This window comes from Mastigoproctus giganteus, chromosome 9 (genome assembly GCF_048544385.1).
Source record: "Mastigoproctus giganteus isolate SK-2022 chromosome 9, ASM4854438v1, whole genome shotgun sequence".
NCBI lineage: Eukaryota > Metazoa > Arthropoda > Arachnida > Uropygi > Thelyphonidae > Mastigoproctus > Mastigoproctus giganteus.
The window spans coordinates 183845344-183870964 of NC_143583.1; the positions used below are offsets into that span (position 1 = coordinate 183845344).

The 25621-nt window shown below is 35.1% G+C and overlaps 1 protein-coding gene across 1 annotated transcript in view; it reads right to left on the reverse strand.

The window, feature by feature from the left end:
• Nucleotides 1-25621, reverse strand: part of RluA-2 (RluA pseudouridine synthase 2) — a 137602-nt gene that overhangs the window by 68245 nt on the left and 43736 nt on the right. Inside the window, exons 4-7 of the mRNA XM_090381048.1 lie at nt 13694-13794; nt 6836-6923; nt 6615-6693; nt 1916-2057 (exon numbers count right to left, since the gene is read on the reverse strand). Coding sequence (XP_090237174.1) covers nt 1916-2057; nt 6615-6693; nt 6836-6923; nt 13694-13794 — 410 coding nt within the window. The remainder of the gene's footprint in view (nt 1-1915; nt 2058-6614; nt 6694-6835; nt 6924-13693; nt 13795-25621) is intronic.

Consider the following 25621-nt stretch of genomic DNA (forward strand, 5'->3'; position numbering starts at 1 on the left):
GAGTGATGTTATCCAATATTTGTTATCAACCTTATATATCCTACACAACATTATATCCTAAACAGTGAAATGTAACTGTAAATACTTAAATTGTTGTGTGCTCCCTAATGAAGTTCTCATGTCAGGGGGTATATAAATGCATAGCTTTGTTAATATTTTTCAATTTATTGTATATAAGGAACCCATTAAATGTTTTGCTGCTATCCAGTAAAATGGTGTACCATTACCAGTTTAATTGATCAAATACAGTGTTGGCAGGTAAATGGGCGATTTTAAAAACTGGTTTTCTGGATACCAGAGTGATGAGGAGGAGGATTGTGTTACTTGACATACCCTTGCCCCATCATGCCATTTAGTAACCAAGGAACAGTGGAATAATGTACAACATGCTTTTGCCATCAAGGCATTTTACAAAATCAACAAAAACAAGGCCACTCAACATTTATTTCAAATTCATGCTAAGTTTAAGCATCAAGATCCTGTACTGTCTGTTCATGCCATTAAAACATAGGTGTGTAATTTGAAGAAACTGGTTCTACTTTCCAAAAGAAGTTACTGGGTGAAACAAGAAGCACCTGTACACCAGAAAACAATGCAGCTATCAGGGTTGCTCCCAAACAGGGTGCCGACCGGGCTAGCCGAGTGGGTAAAGTACCTGCCCGGCAACCCAAAGGTCGCAGGTTCGATTCCCGCCTCGGGCTTGGATCAAAGTACTGCAAAAACCTTAGGAGGTGCAATATGGCCACAGAAGCCGATGCGCCAACAACTACCAAATCAATCAACCAAACAGGGTCCATAGCATTCTGCATGAATATTGCACCAGTACTTATATTTCCATCCTTAACAAGGTATAGGTATGCAAGAATTAAACCTAATGATCTCGTTATCTTTAAAAATTCTTGTCAAGAAATGTTAACTCAAATGGATCATGATGAAGACTTTATTCACAATCTATGGGTGTTCGATGAAGCTCACTCTCATTTAAATGGTTCTGTGAATAAACAAAAAAACTTTTGTTAGTAGTCAGAAGAAAACCCTTGCCAATTCCACCAACAACCACTGCACAATGGCCAGGTAATAACAGTGTGGTGTGCAATTTCATCTCATGGCATTTTAAGATGGAAATGTAAATGTAAGGGCATTACAAGTGTGATGCCAAGCCACTTATGCTAACATAACCACAACATTCTTTAATGATGAACTAGCTACTAGGTTCCCTCAAGTTAATAAAGGCAGTTGGATTCAGCAAGATGACACATCTCATACCACCAGGATGTCAAAGGACGCTGTATGACTGCTTTTTGAAAACCACATCATCTACAGGAATTGACATTTCTTGACCTCCAAAATCCCTAGAGCTTTCAGCATGTGACTTCTTTTTTTTTTTTTTTATGGGAGGTACTGTCATCTCCTACACAATACTTTAAAGCTGAAAGAAGGGATTTGCAAAAAAATTGCTGGAATTCCTTTGGAGATGCTATGCTAAATCATGGGAAGTGCATGTGGAAGATTAGAAGAATCGTACACAGAAACGGAGGTCACCTCAAGGCTATTATCTTCAAAAAATAAGTACATTAAGATGGCATACTTGTAATTTGGAAAATACAAATTCTTTATTTAATTATTGAGTTTTTAAAATTGTCCATGTCCCTGCCTCACCCTATACATCGATAAAGCAAACAAAATAATGGTACTAATATTAGCAGTACAATCAATTTAACAAAAGGTACCCATTTCACTTAGTGAGACAAAAAATACAAAAGTTCTGGAAATACTCATACAGTTTCTTATGATTAATTCCTATACAATTCTTCACACATCAGACAAAGTTGAAATCTTGATTTGCTTACTAAAATAACTGAATGATTTCTAAAATTGCAATATATGACATCCAAAAATCAAAAGGTCCACTTACTCTGGAAAATTACCTTCCACTCGACACAAGTATTCCTTTTCTACCTGCCTTTCCCGAATTTGCTTATCCATCTCTTGTGCTATCTTCTTTTCTCTTCCAAATAACAGTAACCCTGATGTTAAGCGATCTAAACGATGAATAGCTGCAAGAAAAAGAAATAACTATAATCCAAAGCTACACCAGGTGCTCATTTCACTTACAACAGCAACTGAAACCATAAGCAAGATGTGCTCAGAGGTTCTAGCAGAAGAAATGAGTCAAACTCCATGTTTGCTCCTTTTAAACACTGAGACAGTGAGATAATCTTGTCTCAGGTTATCAACCCCCACAACATGGAAGCATGTGCTGTGCCACCAGATAATTAAGTGAGAAGAAGAAAAAAGCAGAATATTGCAACAAAGTGGCATTGCAGTATTATCAGAATTTTGAGAGCTAAATAAAGAGTCAGGTTCTGGACTCACTATAGAACAGCTACATCATAAGGAATATTAGAGATCTGCTTAGCACTCAGGGACTAAAACAAGACATTCTAGTTCAAGCAGAGAACTAGCTGTAACCTTATGGGATAAATAGAGCAAGATTCAACTCTACATAGCAAAAACTTGTACAAAATTGATTTATTGAAATTACTAAACCCTTGGAGGGCCAGACACTATATTCATTAATTTTTTTCTTTATTTTTTTTTTTTTTTGTTCTAACAGATGTTTTTCATTTAGTATTCCAGTGCATTTTGGAGAAAAGTATATTTTAATGATGATTCCCTTTATTTTTTTTTATTTATTCATTTATTTTTTTTTGCTATGACAACATTATATTATATGTTCCTTTTATCAGAATATATTTCTTACAAATTTCTTTTTGAAATTTTGTGATTTTATTATATTTTTATAATTTTACTAGCAACCAGTGCTATAAATAATTTTATTCTATTTACTGCATATTTCAAGAAGATTTTTAAACTTCTCTGGATTTGATTTATTTTACTGGTGAACACAATCAACTTTAACAATGAAGGGCATAATCCAAAGCAAAACCTTAAAAGACTACACTTTTAAGACAAAACCTTAAAAAAGACTTAATAAAAAGACTTAATTTAATTTAGTATTTGTGTTCACCAAATACTAAATTAAATTAACTTTTGACAATTCAGTCCTATCCCTCCTAACCAAAAATCCATCCCCATTATGTCCAAATAAATGTCTCAAAAGAAATCAAGGTTTCTAAACACTGACACCAGTTTGATTATTGTCTTTAAGAATCAACCATACAGTGAAATTCTAGGACAAACACAAAAAAAATACACCTCTCCAACTAGCCAACAGCTGAAAGTTCCCAGGTGCAGTCATGAACAACTATACCTCCATTTCAACGTGTGATGGATGGGGTGCTCCAGTCCAATAACCAGATTTTGCTTCTGTGTTGTAAAAGGCAAAACTATATAAGTTATATACTTTGCTTCAATAAAATATGTATAACTTATGCATTTATTATGAATGAGATAACTGATCAGGATATCTCAACTACCATTTGGTCCTCATTCAAGTCATTGTTTCTCAACTAGTGCTCTTTTAAGTATTCATCACTTGAGATTCCGTGCTGAGGAATAAATTTTTACCCAATTTACTTAAAAGTACTGTAAATATGAATGATCTTATTTGCTTCATTTTCTACATTGTTTTAACACTAATGCAATATTCATATACAATAACACACACACACACCGGTGCTCTGCCTAAATTAAAAAAAAAAATACTTTGTGGTGCTTCGCAGCCTACTAACGATCTCTCCTTTGTAAAATTAGGTAATTTTTAGGCAGTGTATTTTTATATCCTGATTGCGAAAATGTGGTATGATTACTGGAGGAGGGGGAAAAAAAATTCACATCTGACAAAAGTTATATTATAATGATAATATAATACCAAATATCATTCAACAGGAGATTGTCATGTTGGGCATTAATTCGTCAATGTTTGATATGAAAATCATTTCCAGTTGACTATCTTATACCAGATAGCTATTTAATATCACAAATAGAAAAACATCGATAGTGTTAATAATCCTGATCATTTTTAGTATGCTTGGGGAATTGACTGCAAAATCTCAAAAATAAGTGTTTTTCAAATGAAAATGTACACACTATAATTTGGATGAAAGGTTGGAGATTAGAATAAAAGTTGGACTCCATATATATACACTATATGACCAAATATACAAAAATTTGGACACTCCTCCAGAATATTTATATATTGTGCATGCAATCTCTAGTGCATATGTATAGATTCAGACATACCAATGCAAATCTGGTTGGTCTACATGCGCAACAGTATATGTTAGAAACCAGTATGCATTATGGATCAGAACTCGCAGGCTTTCAATACAGGGTGGCATTTGGATGCCACATCCATAACCTTTCTGTGTGACCAACTGTGACTTTGCTGAATATCCCGAAATCCATTGTGGCGGATATTATACAAAGATGGAAGACCATAGATGATATCGCAATGAAATAAAAATATGGACAACCCACAAACTCTGTGGAAAACATCACGAAGCAGGTCCAAGAGTCTTCAGAAACATCCATCAATATATCAACCACCTGTGGGGAGCTGCATAGCCTTGAATGAATTCAATGCTAGGCCAGCTGCATATAAATCTGATACTATGGGTACACCAATGCAAAATTGGTATAGCATGGTCCTCCAAAGTGCACAAACTTTAGAGTTGGAGTGTATCATCTTGAAAATGAAGATAGAGGCAGCAGTGTGATGGTATCAGGCTGTTTAAAATGGTTTGGACTAGGTCCTGGTGGTGGTATCTGAAACCAAGAATTCTGTGGATGATTTGGACACTAAGGCACACTATGGAAATAATCCTGACACTACCACAGCATGAGAATCTCCGTATCATGCAACAAGGGTCAAAGAAGACTAGTTTTCAGTCAATGTTAGTGAAAACCTGGACTGGGATGAAATAGCTTAGGCTGTGGTCAAAACAGCCTTCTACTAAACCAGCTCTGACAGCTGCTTGAGGCTGGTATACTGGTCAACATGAAATTACCTTATTATTATTACAAATCCAACACAAAATGCCTCAGTACACACTGGACAGTTGAAATTATTTTCAGCTGTCCACTGATTTCATTTTAAAGAAACAATATCCATAGTTTTTCCACAAAACTATTTGTTGGGTCAATGCACATCAAACAATATTGTATAATTTAGTGATAGATATAATAATTGTCATATATTTTATAATTTAATAGTACATTCACTTTATTGCAACACCTCATATATGAGGTGTGCAAATAAAGTTCCCAGACTGGAGCTGTTGCAGTCTTCTTTGATGAGTAGGAACATAAACTGAAGCAGTATGTTGTAGTTCAAACTTCCTCAAACAGATGGTGGGAGAGATTGTCCAGTAGGCTGACAGGTTGCAAGTAACAACCAGTAGAATTAATGTTCCATGTTATGATTTTGCAATAGCAATGAACGAATATCAAATTTTGCCATAAACTGGGAAAATCTGCAACAGAAGATTATTCTGTTGCAGATTTCATATATTATTAATCATAATATATGAAATGTTAAAAACTGTTTTAGATTTAGGGAAAAGGAAGGTTGTGCAAAATTTGTGCTGCACAGGCTCATAGATGGATGGAAGAAATAAAGCGAGAGTGTCATCATGCAAAGACTTCATCCAGGCTTGTCAAGATAATCCTAATTTCCTCAACTGCATTATCATTGGATATGAGTGTTGGGGGTTTAGGTATGACCCAAAGATGAAGCATCATAGCACGCAGTGGACTTCAAAATTATCACCAAGGCCCAAAAAGTTTTGTTTACAGAAGTCCAAGATCAAAACAATGTTGATCACGTTTTTCGACAAATGGTGTGATTCACAGGGAATTTGTAGCTGAAGGGAAGAGGGTCAATCCTGCATTCTACTTACAGGTGCTTCAAACTACTGAAGTGCATTTTCCAGGTGAGGCTGCAATTTCAAAAGATGGTTCTTGTTGCATGACAATGTCCCTACCCATTCCACATTGTTATGAAGCATTTCTGATGATACATGGCATTGTACAGATCAACCATCCACCCTACTCTCCCAATCTAGCACCCACACTTCTTCATTCCCAAGTTGAAAACTGCCCTGAAAGGAAAAATATTCAGGAATTTTAAGGACATAAATAAAAACATAGCCGCACTGATCATTTCTTTGGATGCCTTTGCTAATGTTTTTCAGAAACTCTCAGAACAGTGTAATAAATACATTCAGTCATGTGTTGATTACTTTGAATAAGAATAAAACCATTTTTGAGGTCCTTCATTTTGTGTTTTCTTTTTTATTGCACCAGTCCAGGAACTTTATTGTCACACCTGGTGTATATATAGGAGAGGAGGAAACTTGGATCAGCAGGAGATAAATACTTTTCCCCCAATAATAATTTGTTTTTTTTTTAAAAATTTCTCTACAACTATTTCACAATGTCTCCAAGGGGAAAGGGTTATTTAGGTTGCACACCAATAATCAATATTAATGTGTGGTTACATCCTTCCAGCACAGCTGAAAGAGCACATTAACTTATCAGAAACAAGTACACAAAGGCTAATACAATACAACTGATGCTAATAATGATTTAAAATTTTTTTCTTTATAAAGTATTACCTGGTATATTCTAGTTAGAGGTATAATGCTTACTGTGTAAATCTTTAAGACCATGGTCTTTTGCAAGAATAAATACAACACTGTTGTGCCTGTAACGTCCACATGGATGAACCTATAGCAAAAAATATGTACATTCATATCAAGAACATTTGTTTTGCTGCACCAATACAAACTAATGTGCAAAAATGAAGGAAGAACTATTAAAATATATTTTTAGAAGTGGCATTTGTAGAATTCAAATGAATTTTACTTACTGGAATTGAAGGTGGTTTGTCAATAACAATCAGATCATCAGAAAGGTGTATGATCTTCAGAGGGACACCTAATACTGGAACCTCATGTCTGAATAACAATAAAATAGTTGACAGTTAAATCTATTCACAGTATTATCCTATAAATTATGAAAGGTAATTGAAAAGTTTGAACCTAACTAAAAAAAAGTGGTGGGGAAGGACTGTAATTCATAAATGTTCTGTTGCATAATATTTCATTCTTTATATATACCAAATGACCAAATTAAAGGCTATACCATATTGTATATGCAATTATTGGCTATATACACACACATTTCAGGAGTGTTCAATTTTTTCTTAATTTAATTGAATTTTTTAATTAATATAAAAATATTAATTTCATTCTATTTTTCACTTCTATTAACACTAGAACTGCCACAACTGTCAATCTGATTTGCCTACTTTAAATTGTTGCAGTTTTGAAGTACAAAAGTGTGAGTACATGACATTTCCTAACTTTCAGCATGCACAATTGCAAATAATTTTGCACACATTTTCTTTCAAATTTTAGCTCTATACTTAAAACAACCAAAGCAAAATTTGTCTGTAAAATTTCAATAAAATTAGCTAATTTTTATACAGTTAATCAAGTTTTTGCATTTATTTACCTTGTGGCAAACATTTGCAATTTGAATCACCCTATGGTTTGTGCAGATGCATATGTTTCCATGTATGTGCATGTCTCAGTGTGTGTGTGTGTAGGAGTCACTACTATGTATTACTGCAATGTGCCATTTTAGTTTAGTCTGGGTAAAACTTTATATGTGAAAAGGTATTTCAACAATTTTTACAGTGCTAGTTTGATTGAATTACTAAAATGTGGTGATCTTTTGGTCTTACCCAACAGCAGATTCAAAAATGTCTAGAGGAATTAGAAAAGTTTTTTGAAAATAAGTCTGGAGAGGAGAGTTTAGATGAATTTAATATAGAAGAAAGTGACAAATGGATTGCTAATGAAAGAGGCAAGGAATCTAGTAGTATTAGTGAAAATAATATTTCTGATCCTTGTACATAAAGTGATACTTTAAATGATAATACGCAACATCATAACTGTAAAAACTATATGTATCTCTCGGTGGACAGCAAATATACTTCAAAATCTGGGCACATATGGGAAGCTATAAAATCTGGTGGTCTTTCAGCTGGATGTGCACTAAAGAGGAACATAATTCATAATAACCCTGGGCCAACTCCTTATGCAAGACAAAACATGTATATGGATTCTGTGGTATGTGCATTTTGTTTATTTGTAGACACTTTGATAAAACACATACAGAACTTCACTGAAATCAAAGCACAAAGTCAACTGAAGGATAATAATCCATTCAAGAACTTAATACTTTTATTGCTGTACTCTTAGCTCACGGAGCATACAATGCTAGAAATTTAGAACTGGATAGTTTTCAGTCAACTGTATGGCATCCTCAATTTTTTCATGAACAATGTCAAAGCTTTTGTGAAATTAAGGCGGCTAATAAAATTCAACGTATGTTCTTCAAAGAAGGAGTGTCTATGAAATGATAAATTTGCTTCAGCTTCAGAAATATGGTGCAAATTTATTTACAATATAAAATTTGCCATATACATGGAGTAAACATTACAATAGATGGGCAGCAATTTCCAACTAAAGCTAGATGCCAATTCGCCCAATATACGGCCAAAAATCCAGAACAAATTTGGTATAAAGTTTTGAAGTTGTGTCAAAGAGATTTTATACTGAATCTAGATGAAGAACTCAGAAAAGAATATATAAATTCACAGAAAACATCAGCTCAAACCTCCCAAAAGGCATCAATGACAAACTTCTCAAAAGGCGTCAATGCCAAATTAGGTTATTCAATGCAAACAAAACTACAGAAATGTACACTACATGTAAAAAGTATGTATGCAGAAAGTATAAAGAAACTGTTGCAAAACTGTCATTTGTTTAAGTTGTGCAAATTAATTTTTAAACTTCAGTTTATTTCCTGGACAAAAAAGTTGTGTTCAAATTTTTGCTATCAGAAATATTACTTTTATGTGTATTAGCATAAGCATGACACTATGTACCGTTACCAGTTACTTTATATCAATGCTTATAATAAAATGTTGCAAATGCAACAGTCTATTTCAAACACAGTGGTCAAAATGAATGACAAGCACAGCAGTTTCAGGTATTTTTGCTAGCCAGCAGTTCTAGCATTAAAAGATTAACAGTAGTGAAACATAAATACAGTTATCCCCTTATCAATTAATTTCTAAGATTATAACTTTATAGGACACATAATAAACTTTATAGTTTTATGTTCTTTAAAATTAGTCATTCAGTTTAATTATAACTACATAATATTTATCACTCTTCTTCCACATACTTTGTCTCTTTTCTCTCTCTCTCTCTCTACACACACACACACACACACACACACACACACACACACACACACACACACACACACACACAGCCAGGCCTCACATAATGAGAGTTCGATTAACATGCTTTTTAGTTACCATTATTTGAAAAAATTATACCACTTTTCACTTTACACGATGCAAATTTCCAGTTAACGCAATCTTTTTTTTACTTTTTATGTGATAGTCGAAAAAGATTTGAATCGCTTTTTAAGCTTACCATGCGTCAGATGGGAAATAAACGTTTGCCTGCTACCCCCCTCAGTGTGTTCCATCAACCATTGGAAGAAGACGTGTTACTTGTTTGTGTCCCGCTAATGAAGTCAATGCAGATTTGCATTTAAAAATTCTAATTATTAAATGAGCCAGATGAATATATTACCATGAAGGAGATAATGGTAAAAGAACTAGATGAAATCTTTCGTATTGCAGAGAACCTCAAACAAAAGGTTTGAGGTTCTCTGCGATACTTATTTCGCCAGGGCCGAGAGAGGATTGTTGTCAGGTATCGGAAATTGATTGATGAAAAGAGAAAGTCAACACTGTTCAAATATTTCCGTAACAAATTGTTTCTTCATTGTGCATTTTAAGTCAGAGGTTCCCAAACTTTCTCAGTTCACGGTGCCCTTAGTGTCTCAGTAATTTTTTCACAGCGCACCTAGATCAAAAGAAATACCTAACAGTTCTGTTTATTAAGTAGTTAGGTCCAAACAACTTAATAAGAAAACTGAAACTGTGAACTACCTCGAGCTAGTTCATACGGTGTCCGACGGATGTCGAGTATAACTGTGTTTCCCTTGAAAATTTAAAATATTCCACAGTTTGGGAACCGCTGTTTTATGCAATAAACATTTAATTCCATAACTATTTTCATTATCTTTAACGTGATATACGGTTAAAAAGTTATTTAAAAGGTATTTTTAAAATTCTTTATGGACATTCCTGAAGGTCAAGGACCAATTATAATTTTTCCTATTAATTATTATATTTGATTAACGCGTTTCCATTTTGCATGATGCACTCGTGGGACGAATTAATTGCGTTAATTGAGGTCAGCCTGTATATACATATCTCTTCACTACGTTCATGAGACTTACATAACAATACACGCAAAGCATGAACAGACTGTCTAAATACTACATTTAATCTATAATTTTTTTTACAAACAAATTGTATGGAAAAGAAATAATTGCTGATTTCTATTTGTCCGATTTGAATGAAATTTGTGAATGGCTCACCAAATCTTTCTAAAAAAAGTAAACAGAATTTCGTGAAAATTCATCCACTGGGAAATGAGTTGTTACATTGGACAGAAGGATGGACATGGTAAAGACAAGAGGCACTTAGGCATGCATGCATATATATATATATATATATATATATATATATATATATATATATATATATATATATATATATGCATGCCGTTGTTTGTCATAGAACGCACAGGAACAGCGTTCCAGCACCTTTTTTCGACGGAATTTCCAAGTTTTAAAAGTAACTTTTGAAACTTTGATGTTTGGTCCACATGGACTTGAATCACCCTGTCGAACATAGCAGGTCGGCGGCAAAATCATTAAAATGGCGCATGCAGGCTGCTTGTGTGTCAAGTCTGATGCATGCGTACTTCGTCCGTGCTGGTTGTGATGGCACTGCTCGGCTTGTGATTGGTCGTGTGGTAACATGCTGAGTGCTTACTGCAGGCGGCGACCGTTATGCTTCGTTAAACAACTGACGTGTGTGGGTGTGTGTACAGTGATTGACTATGTGCAAAAAGGTAAATAATTTCTTTATTTTAAAAAATCGTTGGTGAATTGAAAATCTTTTTTTTTATTTTTAGTGTAAAAGTGTGACCCCAAATTTAAAAATGAAAAAAATTACTAATTACTTCTCAACCACAGGTCCTGCTAATAAAAAGGCCAGAATATTAACAGACACAACAACAGAACACACGAAAATAACGACACCTGTTGATATTTCTGAATCTGATCTTGAGAAGCAAAGCCAAATTACAAATAACTGGCCGGACTGCTGGACCTATGATCAAAAAATGATTTTTGCTTGAAAAATGAATGGCTCTGTGTTTGCAAAATGAAACTTGGCTGGATGCCTTGTAGAAAAGTTGGAACTCTTGGAGATGAAACGAAAATGGGAATGAAACTTTCCAAAGAATGGACCAACAATGAGATAACCTATTCTGGCAAAGATAGGAAGCAATAGTTGAGCTCACTTCGAAAAAAAATTTTTGATCATAGAGAATCTGCTGCACATAAAGCAGCATTAAAAATAGTTGCTGAAAGCGAAAAAATGACTCTTGAGAATGTTTTTTTAACGTCATTATCTCACAAAAATATAATAACTGCAAAATTTTTCAAACTGCATATAAAGTAGCAAAGGAAAATCATTCCATCATTTTAAAACTGAAATTGATCTGCAAGAACTGAACGGAGTTGAAATGGGTCGTATCCTTCATTCTACAAATGCGTATATTAACATTTTTAATCATACAAGTGAAGAAATGAGGAAAACTATGGTTAAAGAAATTGTTCAATCTAATAATAAAATTTCATTGATAACTGATGAATCAACCACAATAAGCAAAAAAATACCCTCATAGTATATGTTCGATGCAGTATCGAAGGTGTTGGAATGAATTCACAGATAAATTTGTTTTTGGACTTGGTAGAACTTGAAAAAGTAAAGGCAGAAGGAGTATTTGATTCCTTACTCCGATGTCTTCACTCTTATGGGATGATAGAAGATTATTTAAAAAAGTATTTGGTTTCTCTGGCGTGCGACGGCGCTGCTGTGATGTTAGGGTGTAAAAGTGGAGTGAAAAAATTGCTGTCAGAACGTTTGGCATTGTGCTAATCACATACTAGAATTATCAGTAGGTGATGCTGTCAAGAGAACTTCAGGAATAAATAGATTGAAATCATTTATTGATAAATTTTACGTCATATACCATGCTTTGGCAAAGAATAGTGGAGAGTTGCATTTATGTGCAGAATTACTGGGGACTGAGTTGCTGAAAATTGGAAGAATTTTAAGTACCCGATGGGTGTCATCTAGTTTGTGTACAGTTGTGGAATAATTTTGAATCCCTTGTGTATCATTTTTAAGAAGCAATGCATGATCCTACAAGAGATAAAAATTATAAATTCGCTTATGATGGCTTGAAAAGAAAAATCACATCTACAGAATTTTTATTGGACCTAGGATTGATGAGTGACCCTCTCCAAGAATTATCAGAATTAAGTTTGGACCTACAGGACTGCAACATGGACCTGTACAAGGCAAATAAGAAAATAAAAATACTGGTACAAGTTTTTGAAGAAAGAACACAGAACTTTGGGCCCTATTATAAATGTGCTGTTGCTGCTGTATGTGATCTTCACTTTCGTGGAGTTTTACTTCACAAAAAATATTCAAGAAAGGATCCTCCCATTGACCCAAGTACATTTTATACAAAATTGAAAGAGTCAATTGAAAAAAGATTGCTTGATAGCAAAGATGATGAGTTGGCGTATTGGTCTCACATACTTGATCAAAAACATTGGCCTGAAGATGTTAATACTCAACTGACATTTGGAGAAGTGGAAATTAGAAACTTGTCAATCAGACTGCAACTAAATGAAAGAGAAATGATTCGTGGATTCCGTGAATACATTCTTGAAAAGACATATCCAGAAAAACTGTTGCATTTGATACAGACTCTGAATACCATTCCTATTTGTTCAAGTGAATGTGGGTTTTCGCAGATGAATCCAATTGCCACTCGAACAAGAGCTTCGTTGAAGACTAAGACAATTTCAACACTTTTGTTCATCAAACTTGTCAAACCACCTCTGAGACTTTTCGATCCTTTAAAGTATGTTGATCTGTGGTTACTCAGAGGACGACATTCAGCCACAGATACTAACAGCAAGGAAAGTAGTCGAGAAGATTTGTGGGACGAAAATTGGACAAAACTTTGGAATTTACTATGAACATCTGCCTTAAATACGATAAATTAAATTTATGTTAAGAACTGAATATATAATTTTTTTAATAAAAGATTAACAAGATGTGAGTTCCGGCACCTTTTTTCTTACAAAAAAAGCACTGTGTGTGTATATAAATATATATATATATATAAATATATATATATATATACAAACGAACCTAATAAAGTCTAAAAACTAGACTTATATCAGGATTCCATCATGGAAATGGCAGCCATGAAAATGATGCAAAGTCCAGAAGACCTTCAACTAGCATCAAAACTAAAACTGACAACCCAATACCCTTAAGGTTGTCACAGTAGAATGCAAAACATTGAGAGAAGTGAGCTGGAAATGAAAAATTAATATATATTTTAGGAAATATACAGTAGAGCATATAAACTCATTAACGGGAATAGTATTTCTTGTACACTTCATGCAAACTTACCGATGAACTTTATTAGTAACAAAATCAGAATCTCGCAATCTGTAATCAACACTAATTGGTTTATCATTCACATTTAAAGTTCCAGCATTGATGCATCGCTCCTAAGGAAAGAAACATAGTAGTAGTAGTAGTAGTAGCGATGGTAGTGGTAAAAATAAGAATATGTAATGATACACTTCATATGAACTTTACAAGAATGGGAAAACTAAAATGCTTTACTGTATTACTTCAAAATATTAACCATTATGAAACAATGTGAAATTGTTATATTCTTACAGACTAAATATTTGACAGATAGTAGTAAACAAGCAAAAAGACCTCCGTAGCTGAGTGGTCAGGAGCGGGAGTGTGCACGCTCTCTGAGTAGACCGGGGTTCAAGTCCCTGACTGCTAAATACGGTTCTGCCAACCCGCACTGAACCAGCATGGCAGATTATGGTCCATTTCCCTTAACATGAATCACTGAGGAGGCTTCCTTTTTTTTTTTTTTTTTTTTTAAGGGGCATTAGCAACTAAGGCCATATTGCTCCGGGAATATGCGGTGGTCATTCCCTGACCTTTCCGCATTCTCCGTATTTGGTGGTGACAGACTCGAACCCCGGTCTAATCAAGAAGCGTGTGCTACGCACTGCTGCTCCTTCCCACCTGGCTACGGAGGCGCCAAGAGGAGGAGGCTTCCATCCTGCAGTAAATTGATAATGGCTGCAGTTTACCTTTTTAGTAAAGAAGCATACCCACATGAAAAGACAAAACATGGTAAATAAAATAAAAACAGTAGCAATTTGGGTAAGAATATTTACAGAACACTCTTCAAAAGATTATTCTCAAAAATTCTTAAAAAAATAAAAAATATATATATGGTTCAAGCAAATAGTATTTCAACAAGAATGAGCAAGGCTTCTGTTTCAAGACTTGCTAGATGTAAGAACACATGTCATACAAATACATAACATGCTCTTATTTTACTACTAAGATAAAAGTGGCTGTTCTCCAACACTATTAATATTATCTATATGGTTCAAGGAAGCTCCAAACTTTTGCTGCACCAGCCAAAAAAAAATAAATAAATAAATAAACTACCTATGTGTTTCCTTTTTCATATAAGTACTTATCCAGCTGACCTTGGCTTCCCCAAGCCATTAGCCCAAATCAGCCACAGAGAGCTAACTTATTCTAGTAATTAACAACTTGCTAGCTAAAAGGAAAAAAAAAAATTGTCTACAATCCAATCCTCTTCCCTGTAATTTTAATTTATGGTATCCTAATTCTGGAATCATTAATAGTGAAATTTTCATCTTCATTCATTTTACTATTCTAAATCCATAGTTGCATATGTCTCCAATTACACTTGAGGAAACAATACAATTTGGTTGATGTAGTGGCATCTATTGCATAAGATCACAATGCATTATATGAGAAGTTGAAGTGCCTGTCAATTTTGTGCTACTCAATCATGCTCAAACCATGTGACATGGGTGACATTAGCCAATCAAGGACATGCTTTTCCCAATGCTGAGAAGCATGTCCTTGGAAATGATCTCCTTTAGTTCTTCAAATGAGTGACATGTTAACAAATGCCTATTCTTTAAGCTATCTCTATGGTGAGGGAGGGGAATCACAGGAGAGGCAATGTCTTTTGACACTGGCAGCCAGAGTCCCTTAGAGATTAAACGATCTTTACACACTTTTTCCTACCTGTAATACCACCACCACAGTTACACCATCTTGTCTGAAATACTCATTCTCGACATTCACCACCAACCAGTTGGTCTATGAACCTCTCAAACATCTGCAGATATTGTTCAGTGCTGACTGTTTCTGTAGAGAAAATAGGGCTAATGATCCAGCAATGAAATTACAGTGCACCACACACCAACTTTTGAGGAATGAAACAGCACCTCAGTTAGTACATGTAGATTTTTTGCTGTACAAATTCTCACATTTTGACTGTCAATATATCTACTGATATGGAATCATATGCTTTGCCTGTGAATTTCATTCACGCTGCTGAGTGTTGCTGGAACCACTTACAATACAATGTATTTTTGTTTGTCTAGTTCTTTTCAGTTTGCAATAAACAAACTCCCACATTAACCCTGGGGGCTCACATCTGGTGAGTATGGGCTTGGCACACCCAGGGTCCTGAGCTGGATATCATCATTCTTCTCTTTCTTGGTGATTCCCTTCTACTTTCGACACACACACACACACACACACACACACTCTCAGGGTAACTTGAATTTTTTTTTCCTGGTGCAGCATAAGCCTCAGGCTTCCTTGCATCATATGGCTATTAATAATAATAACATGAAACAAAAGCTCCTTGGTGGCATTTCAGTAGGAACTGTAAGGAATGCCTAGTTAACCTAATAATCTGATCATAATCTTCAGCCATTGTTGATCCACTGTAGGATGAAGGCCTCCTCAAAACGTTTCCAGAAACAGCAGTCTTGTGCTTTCTGTTGCCATTTTATTCCAGCAAATTTCAAAATTTCATTGATTCACCTTATATTTGGTCTTTTTCTTCGGCGTTTAGTGTCAACTGGTAGCATTCTAAAATTCATTTGGTCCATCTATCATCAGTTCTTAATATGTGACCAACCCATTTCCATTTTAAGCACTTTGTTCTTTCAATGATTTCACAGACCTTGGTTTGTTAGCAAATTCATGCACATTTTTTGGTCTCTTTTGGTTATGTTCAAAAATTTGACACTCCATACTTCTCTGAGTGACCCTCAGTCTTTGTAAAGCTTTGGCATTCAATGTCCATGTTTCACAACCATATGTTAGGACAGGAAGGGTACATTGATTATAATGTTTCTTGTCTAGTGGCACCGGGGGTTCCCACTACAAACCACAAAGTATGTTTTGTGACACAATACGAACTCTGTAAATGCCAGAGATAGTGTAAGTACAGTCAGTCCTCGTATAACATGTGTTTACATTACACGAATTCAATCATACACGATTTATAAATAGGGGAACGATATCATATATAACATGAACCAAATTTGCTTATGCACGATTCGCCTTTGTGTTTACAAGAAATGGCAGTCAAACGCGGAATCACCCCTACTGAACACAACACAATAGGAATGAAGAGAACATTCAGAAAATGTATTTATGTTTTTTATATCAGTGAAGGAGAAACACATTTCACCATAATAACATAAAAACCGACAATTCCAGCTATCAGTATTATCACAAATGCAATTAGATCGAGTTTACTACCCGTTTATAACAGATTCCACTAGCAGAAATGCAACTGGAAATTGTTTTTATTGTTTTATGGTAGTAACCCCCAGAAATGTGCTTTAGTAAAATGTGCGCTAGTGAGGTGTTAATAGTGTGTCTCTGCCCTTACGGTGTTGTTTATTCAGTTGCTACACATGCGCAGCTTTGTTTATGCGTATCAAACGTGCCTCCTCATTTTGTAATTGTGCTTTATTCCTTAAAAATGAGTAAAAAGGAAGCGTCCTGGTGAAGATACTACAGATTCAGAGAGAAAAAGAAAAGCACTGGCCTCCGGTCCACCGGGGTTTCTCCCTCTAAGGCTTATGGCCAGTCCGCCTCTGTCGATAGAGAAAAAAAATATGAAATTGTGAAACACTTTGAGCAAAATGAAAGACCATGTGATATTGCACATGCTATAGGCCTAAATGAGGCAACACCAAGAATTAGAAAGAATGCAGAGAAAATAAAAACAACTTTCATAGCAGGAACAACTCAGTGTAATTAAAATCCATTAGATCAAGACAAAGAATTAGAAGAGATGGAACGGCTGTCATCTGTTTGGATAGAAAATCAAACAAAGAACAAGTTTGCTTACAATAGAAGCAAAAGCATTAGCAATATTTTATTACATAATAGTCGTAATAAAATACATAAGTATTTTATTACGATTATTTATTGTGTTTGGTAATGTTTTGATTACAAATGTGTGTTCAATCTTGGGTGGTCAGCACCTAACCCTATTTTTCCCATAGGGCCTGTTTATATTGCACGAGGGTTTCTAGGAACACAACTATCATGCTATATGAGGACTAAATGTATTTGTGTTAGTTTGCATAGTGCAGTGTTGGCCTATTGTTCCTCCAGCATTTAGCCACCAGGTACAATAGGAGAAAGACTCTGGTGGGGGCAAACCCTGGACTGTGCCTGGAATTGCCTTGGAGGGGCCCCAGTAAAAAAAAAAAAAAAAACCTTTAGAATCAGAAGACGTGAAAGGGGTGACAGTAGAGGGGGAGAGAGATGGTCAACAGGATGGCTGTCCACCAAGAAGAAAAAAGTTAAAGGAATAGAAGAGCACCCCTGTGGAAGAAGTCAATCCTCCACACAGGGTGGGAGTCTGGCAAGAAAAGTAAAAGATTTGTGGTAGTAGGATCCACCAGGTGAAAAGTAAAGGAGGTGGGGTAAGGGAGAATAGGTAATTTGGGAACAAAGCAGGCCAGGGTGCCCTAAGTTTGTGCGAAATCACACTGAGGGCTGCGATTCTCTACAAATAATCCCACACCAGCCAGACCAGTTGTAGCCAGTGTCAGCATATCTCACACAATGCCACAAATTAGAGGGGGTGATGTTATCAAAGTGGGGGAAGTGCAGTTTCCACATAGGCTGCCTCCACTGCAGTCTAATTTGTAGGGGGCCCGCTAGAACAACACACACACTAACCATTTATTCTTCTCAAGTATACTAACAAGTAAGTAAGCCATCATACTAACAATTAATCAATACACAATTTTTTTTTATAAAACTTATTTAGGGGTAGTCTGGTTTATAATAGCACACAACACTCACTCAATCATTTATCTTGTTCACCCATCATCACACATTCAAACAGGACACAGGTGCCACCTAAATGAAGACAGCACATTTTTTTTAATGACAAAAACAAAGTACATTCACCACAGAGTTTACACAGGTGACCAAGCTTTACATTCTTATTTGTACTGCTTTAACTAGAGATGACATATAGAATTTTTTTCTTTTAATTGTGTGTGTGTGTGTGTGTGTGTGTGTGTGTGTGTGTGTGTGTGTGTGTGTGTGTGTGTGTGTGTGTGTGTGTGTGTGTGTGTGTATTAGTAATAGAAAAGAAAATTAATAATTATAATGACTGTAACTAATATTTATGGGTCAATATGCAGTTGCAAAGCAATCATGCATTACAACCAACCATAATGTATATAAAATATTGAGGATAATAATAGAAAATAATAGAAAAGGTAAATCAATCAAATAATACCATTCAAGGATTTAGGAAAACACTAAGGATTTAAAAAAAAAAAAAAAAAAAAAAAATATTATTATCGCTTTTTACCTACAATACAGATGACTTCAACTGGGGCCAACCACCCAGACTGAAAGCAAAAAACGACAAGAAGGGTGGTTGGCCCCAGTTGAAGTCATCTGGATCGTGGGTAAAAAGCGATAATTTTTTTTTTTTTTTTTTTTTTTAAATCCTTAGCGTTTTCCTAAATCCTTGAATGGTATTATTTGATTGATTTACCTTTTCTATTATTATCCTCAATATTTTAAATATATATATATATATATACACACACACACACACACACACACACACACACACACACACACACACAGGTAGTTCTCGACTTTACTAGTTAATTCATTCCTAACGCGTGCTCGTAAAGCGGGAATTCATTTCCCATAGACATAAGGTGAAAAATGGGGGTTATATTCTCAACAATGAAATTAGTTAACTAATTAGTTTGTTTAAACAATGATGATTTATCGAAAGAAATGAAAACGTAAGTAAATCAAGTAAATTATAATAATAGAGAAATTATTTACGACTTACAAATGTTAAAGGATGTTTATTCATCATCATCAACTAAATGCACACTCGTTGATCACTCATTATTGGCTCGACACTCGTTGGTTTGTTGCAGAAGGAGTCGTCTTCTTCAGAAATGCTTCAAGAGGCACTTGTTTCCATGATAATCTTCTCTTTTCTTTATACATTTCAATAGCATTTTTTAACAGAACGCACAAATTGCAACTAACACAATTTGCACGGAGTAACAAGTTCACAAAGCTTAAAAAAAAAAAGAAATGAAGAGAAGATTCTGAAATTTTATTTATGTTTTTATATGATTGAAGATTTCAGTAAAGGGGAAAACACATTTCACCATAAAAACGTAAAAACCCACACAATTACAGCGATCGGTATTTTTTATTTTTGCAAATGCAATAACATCGAGTTTACTACCCATTTATAATTGCTTGCAGTAACAGAAAAGCCCAATAAAACAGAAAGTGCAAATTGTTTTTATTGTTTTATGGTCGTGACCTCCAGAAATGTGCTTTAGAAAAATATCACAAAGCCATTCAAAATTGGTTGTTATAACAGAACAGATGATAACGATGAAAGTGTAGTGCATTTAATGATTTGAATTGGTAACTAATACAATTTACAAACCATACTTCATGACATTTTATAAGGCCTTCAGGTCACATTCATGACTTTAAAAATGACATTTTAGAGAGATAAATAGCTTAGTTATACAGCAAAAATTTCAACTTCTGAGATCTTGAAACGAATTACCAAAAAACAATGTATTGGGTCCACATTACGATATTTTAACGATACGATGGTGTCTCTGGAACTGATTAATATCGTAAAGCAGGGTACACTGCATTGTATAGCTACACACATGGTTTGGAATGCAGTATTTATGAATGTTTAACATTCATTTTTCGCAATTAATTTTCGCATTTTCGATTTTGTTGATACTTGGAGAAAAAACTCTTAAACCTGGGAACTCGCAAAGCAAGAACTGCCTGTATATATATATATATATATATATATATATATATATATATATATATATATATATATATATATATATATATATATATATATATATAAAAATGAGTTTTTCAAGGTAACTCTTTAAAGGAAAAGTTTAAATGAGTTACACAGAAAAGAGGTATACAGTACATGAAATGGTTTCAGTGAAAGCAAGTTTAATAAATTAGATATGACAGATGCACCTAAAAGTGCAAAGCAGCATTAAAGGATGCAAGAGTATATGTAAGTTGCAATAATATTAATTTAATTAATTTTGCATAAATGGATATGAAAGTTACACAAGGTGCCAGTAACTATAAGGGTGAGGAAAGTAGAAAAAGAAGAGTAGTAAGATTAGTGAAAGGTGAAAGAATGTTAATATCCTAAAGGTTATGATGAATTAAGTAAATTATGGGCTGAACTGCCAATATAAAGTGGGGGAACTGTAACGTAAAATTAGTACAACAAAATACTAATAAAATGAAAATGGTATAGCTGTAATCAGATATGGGGGAACATATTTAGTAAAAGGTTTAATATAGGTAATGCAAAAAATGCTTGATCTGATGTCAGCTTAAAATAAATATTGATACATGATCAGGTATTTCATCAGGGGACTACACCTGACCATGTATCATGAACTGTGTTTCTATACTTGTCCATAGTAATAGAAAAGTGAAAGGCCAAAAAGGAATGAAAAGAAATTAGCATTTTCTAATACAGTATGGCCAAGGTTGATGTATCAATATTTATTTCAGCTGACATCAGATCAAGCATTTTCTGCATTACCTATATTAGACCATTTACTAAATATGTTCCCTCCATATCTGATGACAGCTATGTCATTTTATTTGAATTTTATTAGTACTGTATTTTGTTGTACTAATTTTACTTTATAGTTCCCCCACTTTATATTGGTTTGGCAATTCAGCACATAATTTACTTAATTCATCATAACCTCTAGGATATTAACATTCTTTCACTAATCTACTACTCTTCTTTTTCTACTTTCCTCACCCTTATAGTTACAGGCACCTTGTGTAACTTTCACATCTATTTATGCATACTTAATTAAATTAATATTATTGCAACTTATATATATACACACTGTGCTGCCACTTTATTAGGTACACCCCTGCTGTGCACACATGGTTTGTCCCACAATGTTGCAAGTCACATGACCACAGTTGTGCATATAATTGCAGCAGAACCTTTTTAGTATCAGTTAAGCATACAAACTGTAGCAAGAATGGGGAAAAAGAATGATTTAATGGACTTTGAATGTGGTATGGTAGTAGGTGCAAGGCATGCTGGACAAAGCATCTCTGAAACGGCAGTTCTCCTGAACTTTTCAAGCACCACAGTTTCAAGGGTGTATCGAGAATGGTGCAACAAACAGAAACTATCCTCTCAATGGCACTCCTGTGGAAGAAAATTGCTTGTTGATGAGGGAGCTCAGGAGGATGGCTAGAATTGTGCAAGCAAACAGACAGGCCATAATGTTGCGTATCAAGTCAGAATACAACCTTGGTGCGCAGAACAAAATATTGCAACGGACCACTAGTTGCACTTTGTCACGAATGGGCTACAACAGCCGACAGCCACATCGTGTACCTTTGTTATCAATGAAGAACAAGAGAGCACGCCTCCTGGTTAGCATAGTAACACCAGCACCAAACTATCGAAGATTGGAAAACAGTTCCTTGGTCTGACGAGTCAAAGTTCCTGGTGCATCATGTTGATTGAAGGCTCAGAATTTGGCAAAAACAACATGAATCCATGGACCCATCATGTCTGACAACTGCTGTGCAAGGTGGTGGGGGCTGTGTTATGGTGTGGGGAATATTTTCTTGGCACACGTTGGGTCCATTGATACCCATAGATTCATGTCTGAATGGGGCAAGAATGGGGACCTAAACATTGTTGCTTAACAAGTGCAGCCATTCATGTTGACAGTTTATCTTCAGTCAGATGGTTACTTCCAGCAGGATAATGTGTCGGTGCACAAAGCCCGAATCACTATGAAATGGTTCCACGAACATGACAATGACTTTTCTTTGCTGCAGTGGCCTGCTCAGTTCGCAGATCTCAATCCTATTGAACATCTTTGGGATGAGCTGGAAAGGGCTGTTCGATGCAGGACTACACCTTCGTCGAATCTCAAGGAACTGCGTGACACACTCATGTCTGCATGGTACTCCATTCCTGCATATTTTCGGCATCTTGTTCAATCCATGACTAGATGAATTCAGGTTGTTTTTAAGGCTAAAGGAGGCTCAACATGTTACTAGGTAGGTGTACCTAATAAAGTGGTAGCACTGTGTGTGTGTGTGTGTGTGTGTGTGTGTGTGTGTGTGTGTGTGTGTGTGTGTGTGTGTGTGTGTGGACTCACATCCAGTGAGTATGGGCTTGGCACACCCAGGGTCCTAAGCTGGATATCATCATTCATCTTTTTCTTGGTGATTCCCTTTTACTTCTGACCCTTGTTCTTTCTCTCTCTCTCTCTCTCTCTCTCTCTCTCTCTCAGGGTTAAAAAAAAAAATTATTTTTTTGGCTGGTGCAGTATAAGCCTCAGGCTTCCTTGCACCATGTGGCTAATAATAATAATATATATATTCAGAATACAACAGTCAATATGTAAGAGACATTCAATCCTCATCTATGCACAATAAACCCATTCATAATAGTATCCTGAATAAAATTGTTTCACACATTTTTTTTTCTTTTCCTCTAGGTTCAGCAGACTCATTTCTCACCCAGCACATTTGCTACCCACATGTGCATGTATTCACATAAGGCAATAACACCATTCATTTAAGACATGCACAGGTATCAAAACAATTTATACTTACACAACTGGCACATACACACTTGCGTGTGTATACTTATGCATACACTCACTTGCATACATACTTATTTATACACACATTCATACATACACATTCAAATAAAATTATTAGCATTAGTAGAGGCATGTGATCAGAAAGCAAGATTATGCAGCATCAGCCAAAAAAAAAAAAAAAAAAAACTTTGTTCAGTTCTTCCTTGAATTTATTTAAGCTATCAACTTCCACAATGACAGATAAAGTTTTTTCCAGCAATCAACCACCCACTGGCTAAAAGCAAATTTCTGCACATCTATTCTGTGACTGTCTTTCTTCAATTTGAATTTATGCTCCTTCAAAGTGCATAGCCTGAGTAAGAGGAAGAATCCCATCAGCAATGAGTTTGCTCAAGCCAATCAAAGCCTTAAATACCTCAATCAGATCACTTTGCAGACGCCTGGTCTCCAAATGATGCAATTTGCAGAACTGAAGCCTTTCTTGGTAAGAGCACACCCCCGTTAATGACATTGGTAATGCACTTCAACAACTTTGTCAACTTGTCAATTGGTTTGTCAATTAAATTCTAGAACCAAATCCAATACATGCATGTCAAAGCATATAGGAGCATAATACAACTTGCCATGGCAGCTGACCTACATGACTGCTGCCCTCTATAAGGTCATTTCCATATCATTAATCATTCACACAGTCATGTTAGAGCTCATGTATTGTTAAGGCATTGTCATGCTATTAAGTGATAAAACAAAAAAGAAAGCAAACATTAAATTTTGTTTCAAGTTAGGAAAAAGTGCAACTGAAAGCTATGAATTGGCAAAACAAGCATATGGTAACAATGGGTTATTTTGCTTTAAAATTTTCCTAGTTTAAGATTTGACAGTTGTGAAAATCTGAAAAATAAGTGCAGTGAACATCCTGGAAACATGTTGGACTCCAGTAACAGTCAAAAAAAGTTCAAGCTGCATCTGATCATCAAATGTCTCTTCAAATGATGAAAGAAAAACTTCACACCAACAGAAAAATAATTTGTGCAATTCTGGCAGAAGATTTTGGCAAAACAGAAGAACTGCACTAATTCATTAGGCACTCTGTGGCACACACCAGTGCCAGGAGCATTCATATAAGCATGCAGCTGCTCAACAAGAATACAGGGGGTCCCCGGAATCCAAGTTCCTGCAGTTACGAGGATTTGAAAATTAAAGAATTACAGCTTTTTCTCTTGAGAAAATTGAACAAGCACTTGAATATTTTTTGTGAGAACGATCTTCTTCATGATTGTGCAACAAATGTTAAGCGCAAATTTAAAGACATAAATAAATTCTACGACACAATTTTATCTGAAAAAATACAACAAAAAAAAAAAAAAAAAAAAACACGAACAACTCTGAATTCATTCTTTATTCATGCAACTGGAAAATAGTGCAACTTCAATAAACTTTACTTAACCTTACATTGTGTAACATATTATAATAAAAAAAAGTCTAATAAAATAATTTTCTCATTTTTCAGTTCCTTCATCCATTTTTTACTATGTACAAGTGCATAATAAACATTACTGGCTAAGGTAAAGAAAGCCTGTGCGAGAAGCACGCAAAAGTTTGATGAAATTTACCGGTAAAAGTACTTTGCCATAACGGCATTTGTATTGTTGCTCGCTCTGTAAACAGATGGTGGGTGTTATCAGTCTGGAGTAGAAGTTGAATCCCACGGGAGATTGAAACCTCCCGAAGTGGAGAGAGGTAACCTGACCTTTTTTCTTTAAATAAACTAAGTGAATTAACTAATTGAATCACGTACAGAGTCAGATTGAAAGTTCTGCCATCGTAAAAAATGTTCGTAGCGTAGTTTCACAAGTAAACTTTTTCGAAAATTGCCGTGCTTCTCATGTGTGCTTCCTTTGCCTTTTTTTTTTTTTCCCTTAATAAACAATTTATCCACTAGTCCACCAGTGATTCTAAAGAAAAAGGGTCAGGTTACACTTCAGGAGGGTTTCAATCTCCCATGGGATTCAATTTCTACTCCTGACCAATAACATCTAACATCTGTTTACCAAGCGAGCAACAATACAAATGCCGTTACGGCAAAGTCCTTTTACTGGTAAATTTCATCGAACTTTTGCGTACTTCTCGTGCAGGCTTTCTTTATCTTCACCACATTACTATATAATATCAGTATAGATATGCCATATCTACTCATCTTTCACAATGAGTTGCCTATGTATTGCACCACCTCGAATAAGTAACACTTCACTTGCAATACCAGGGTATCTGCCCA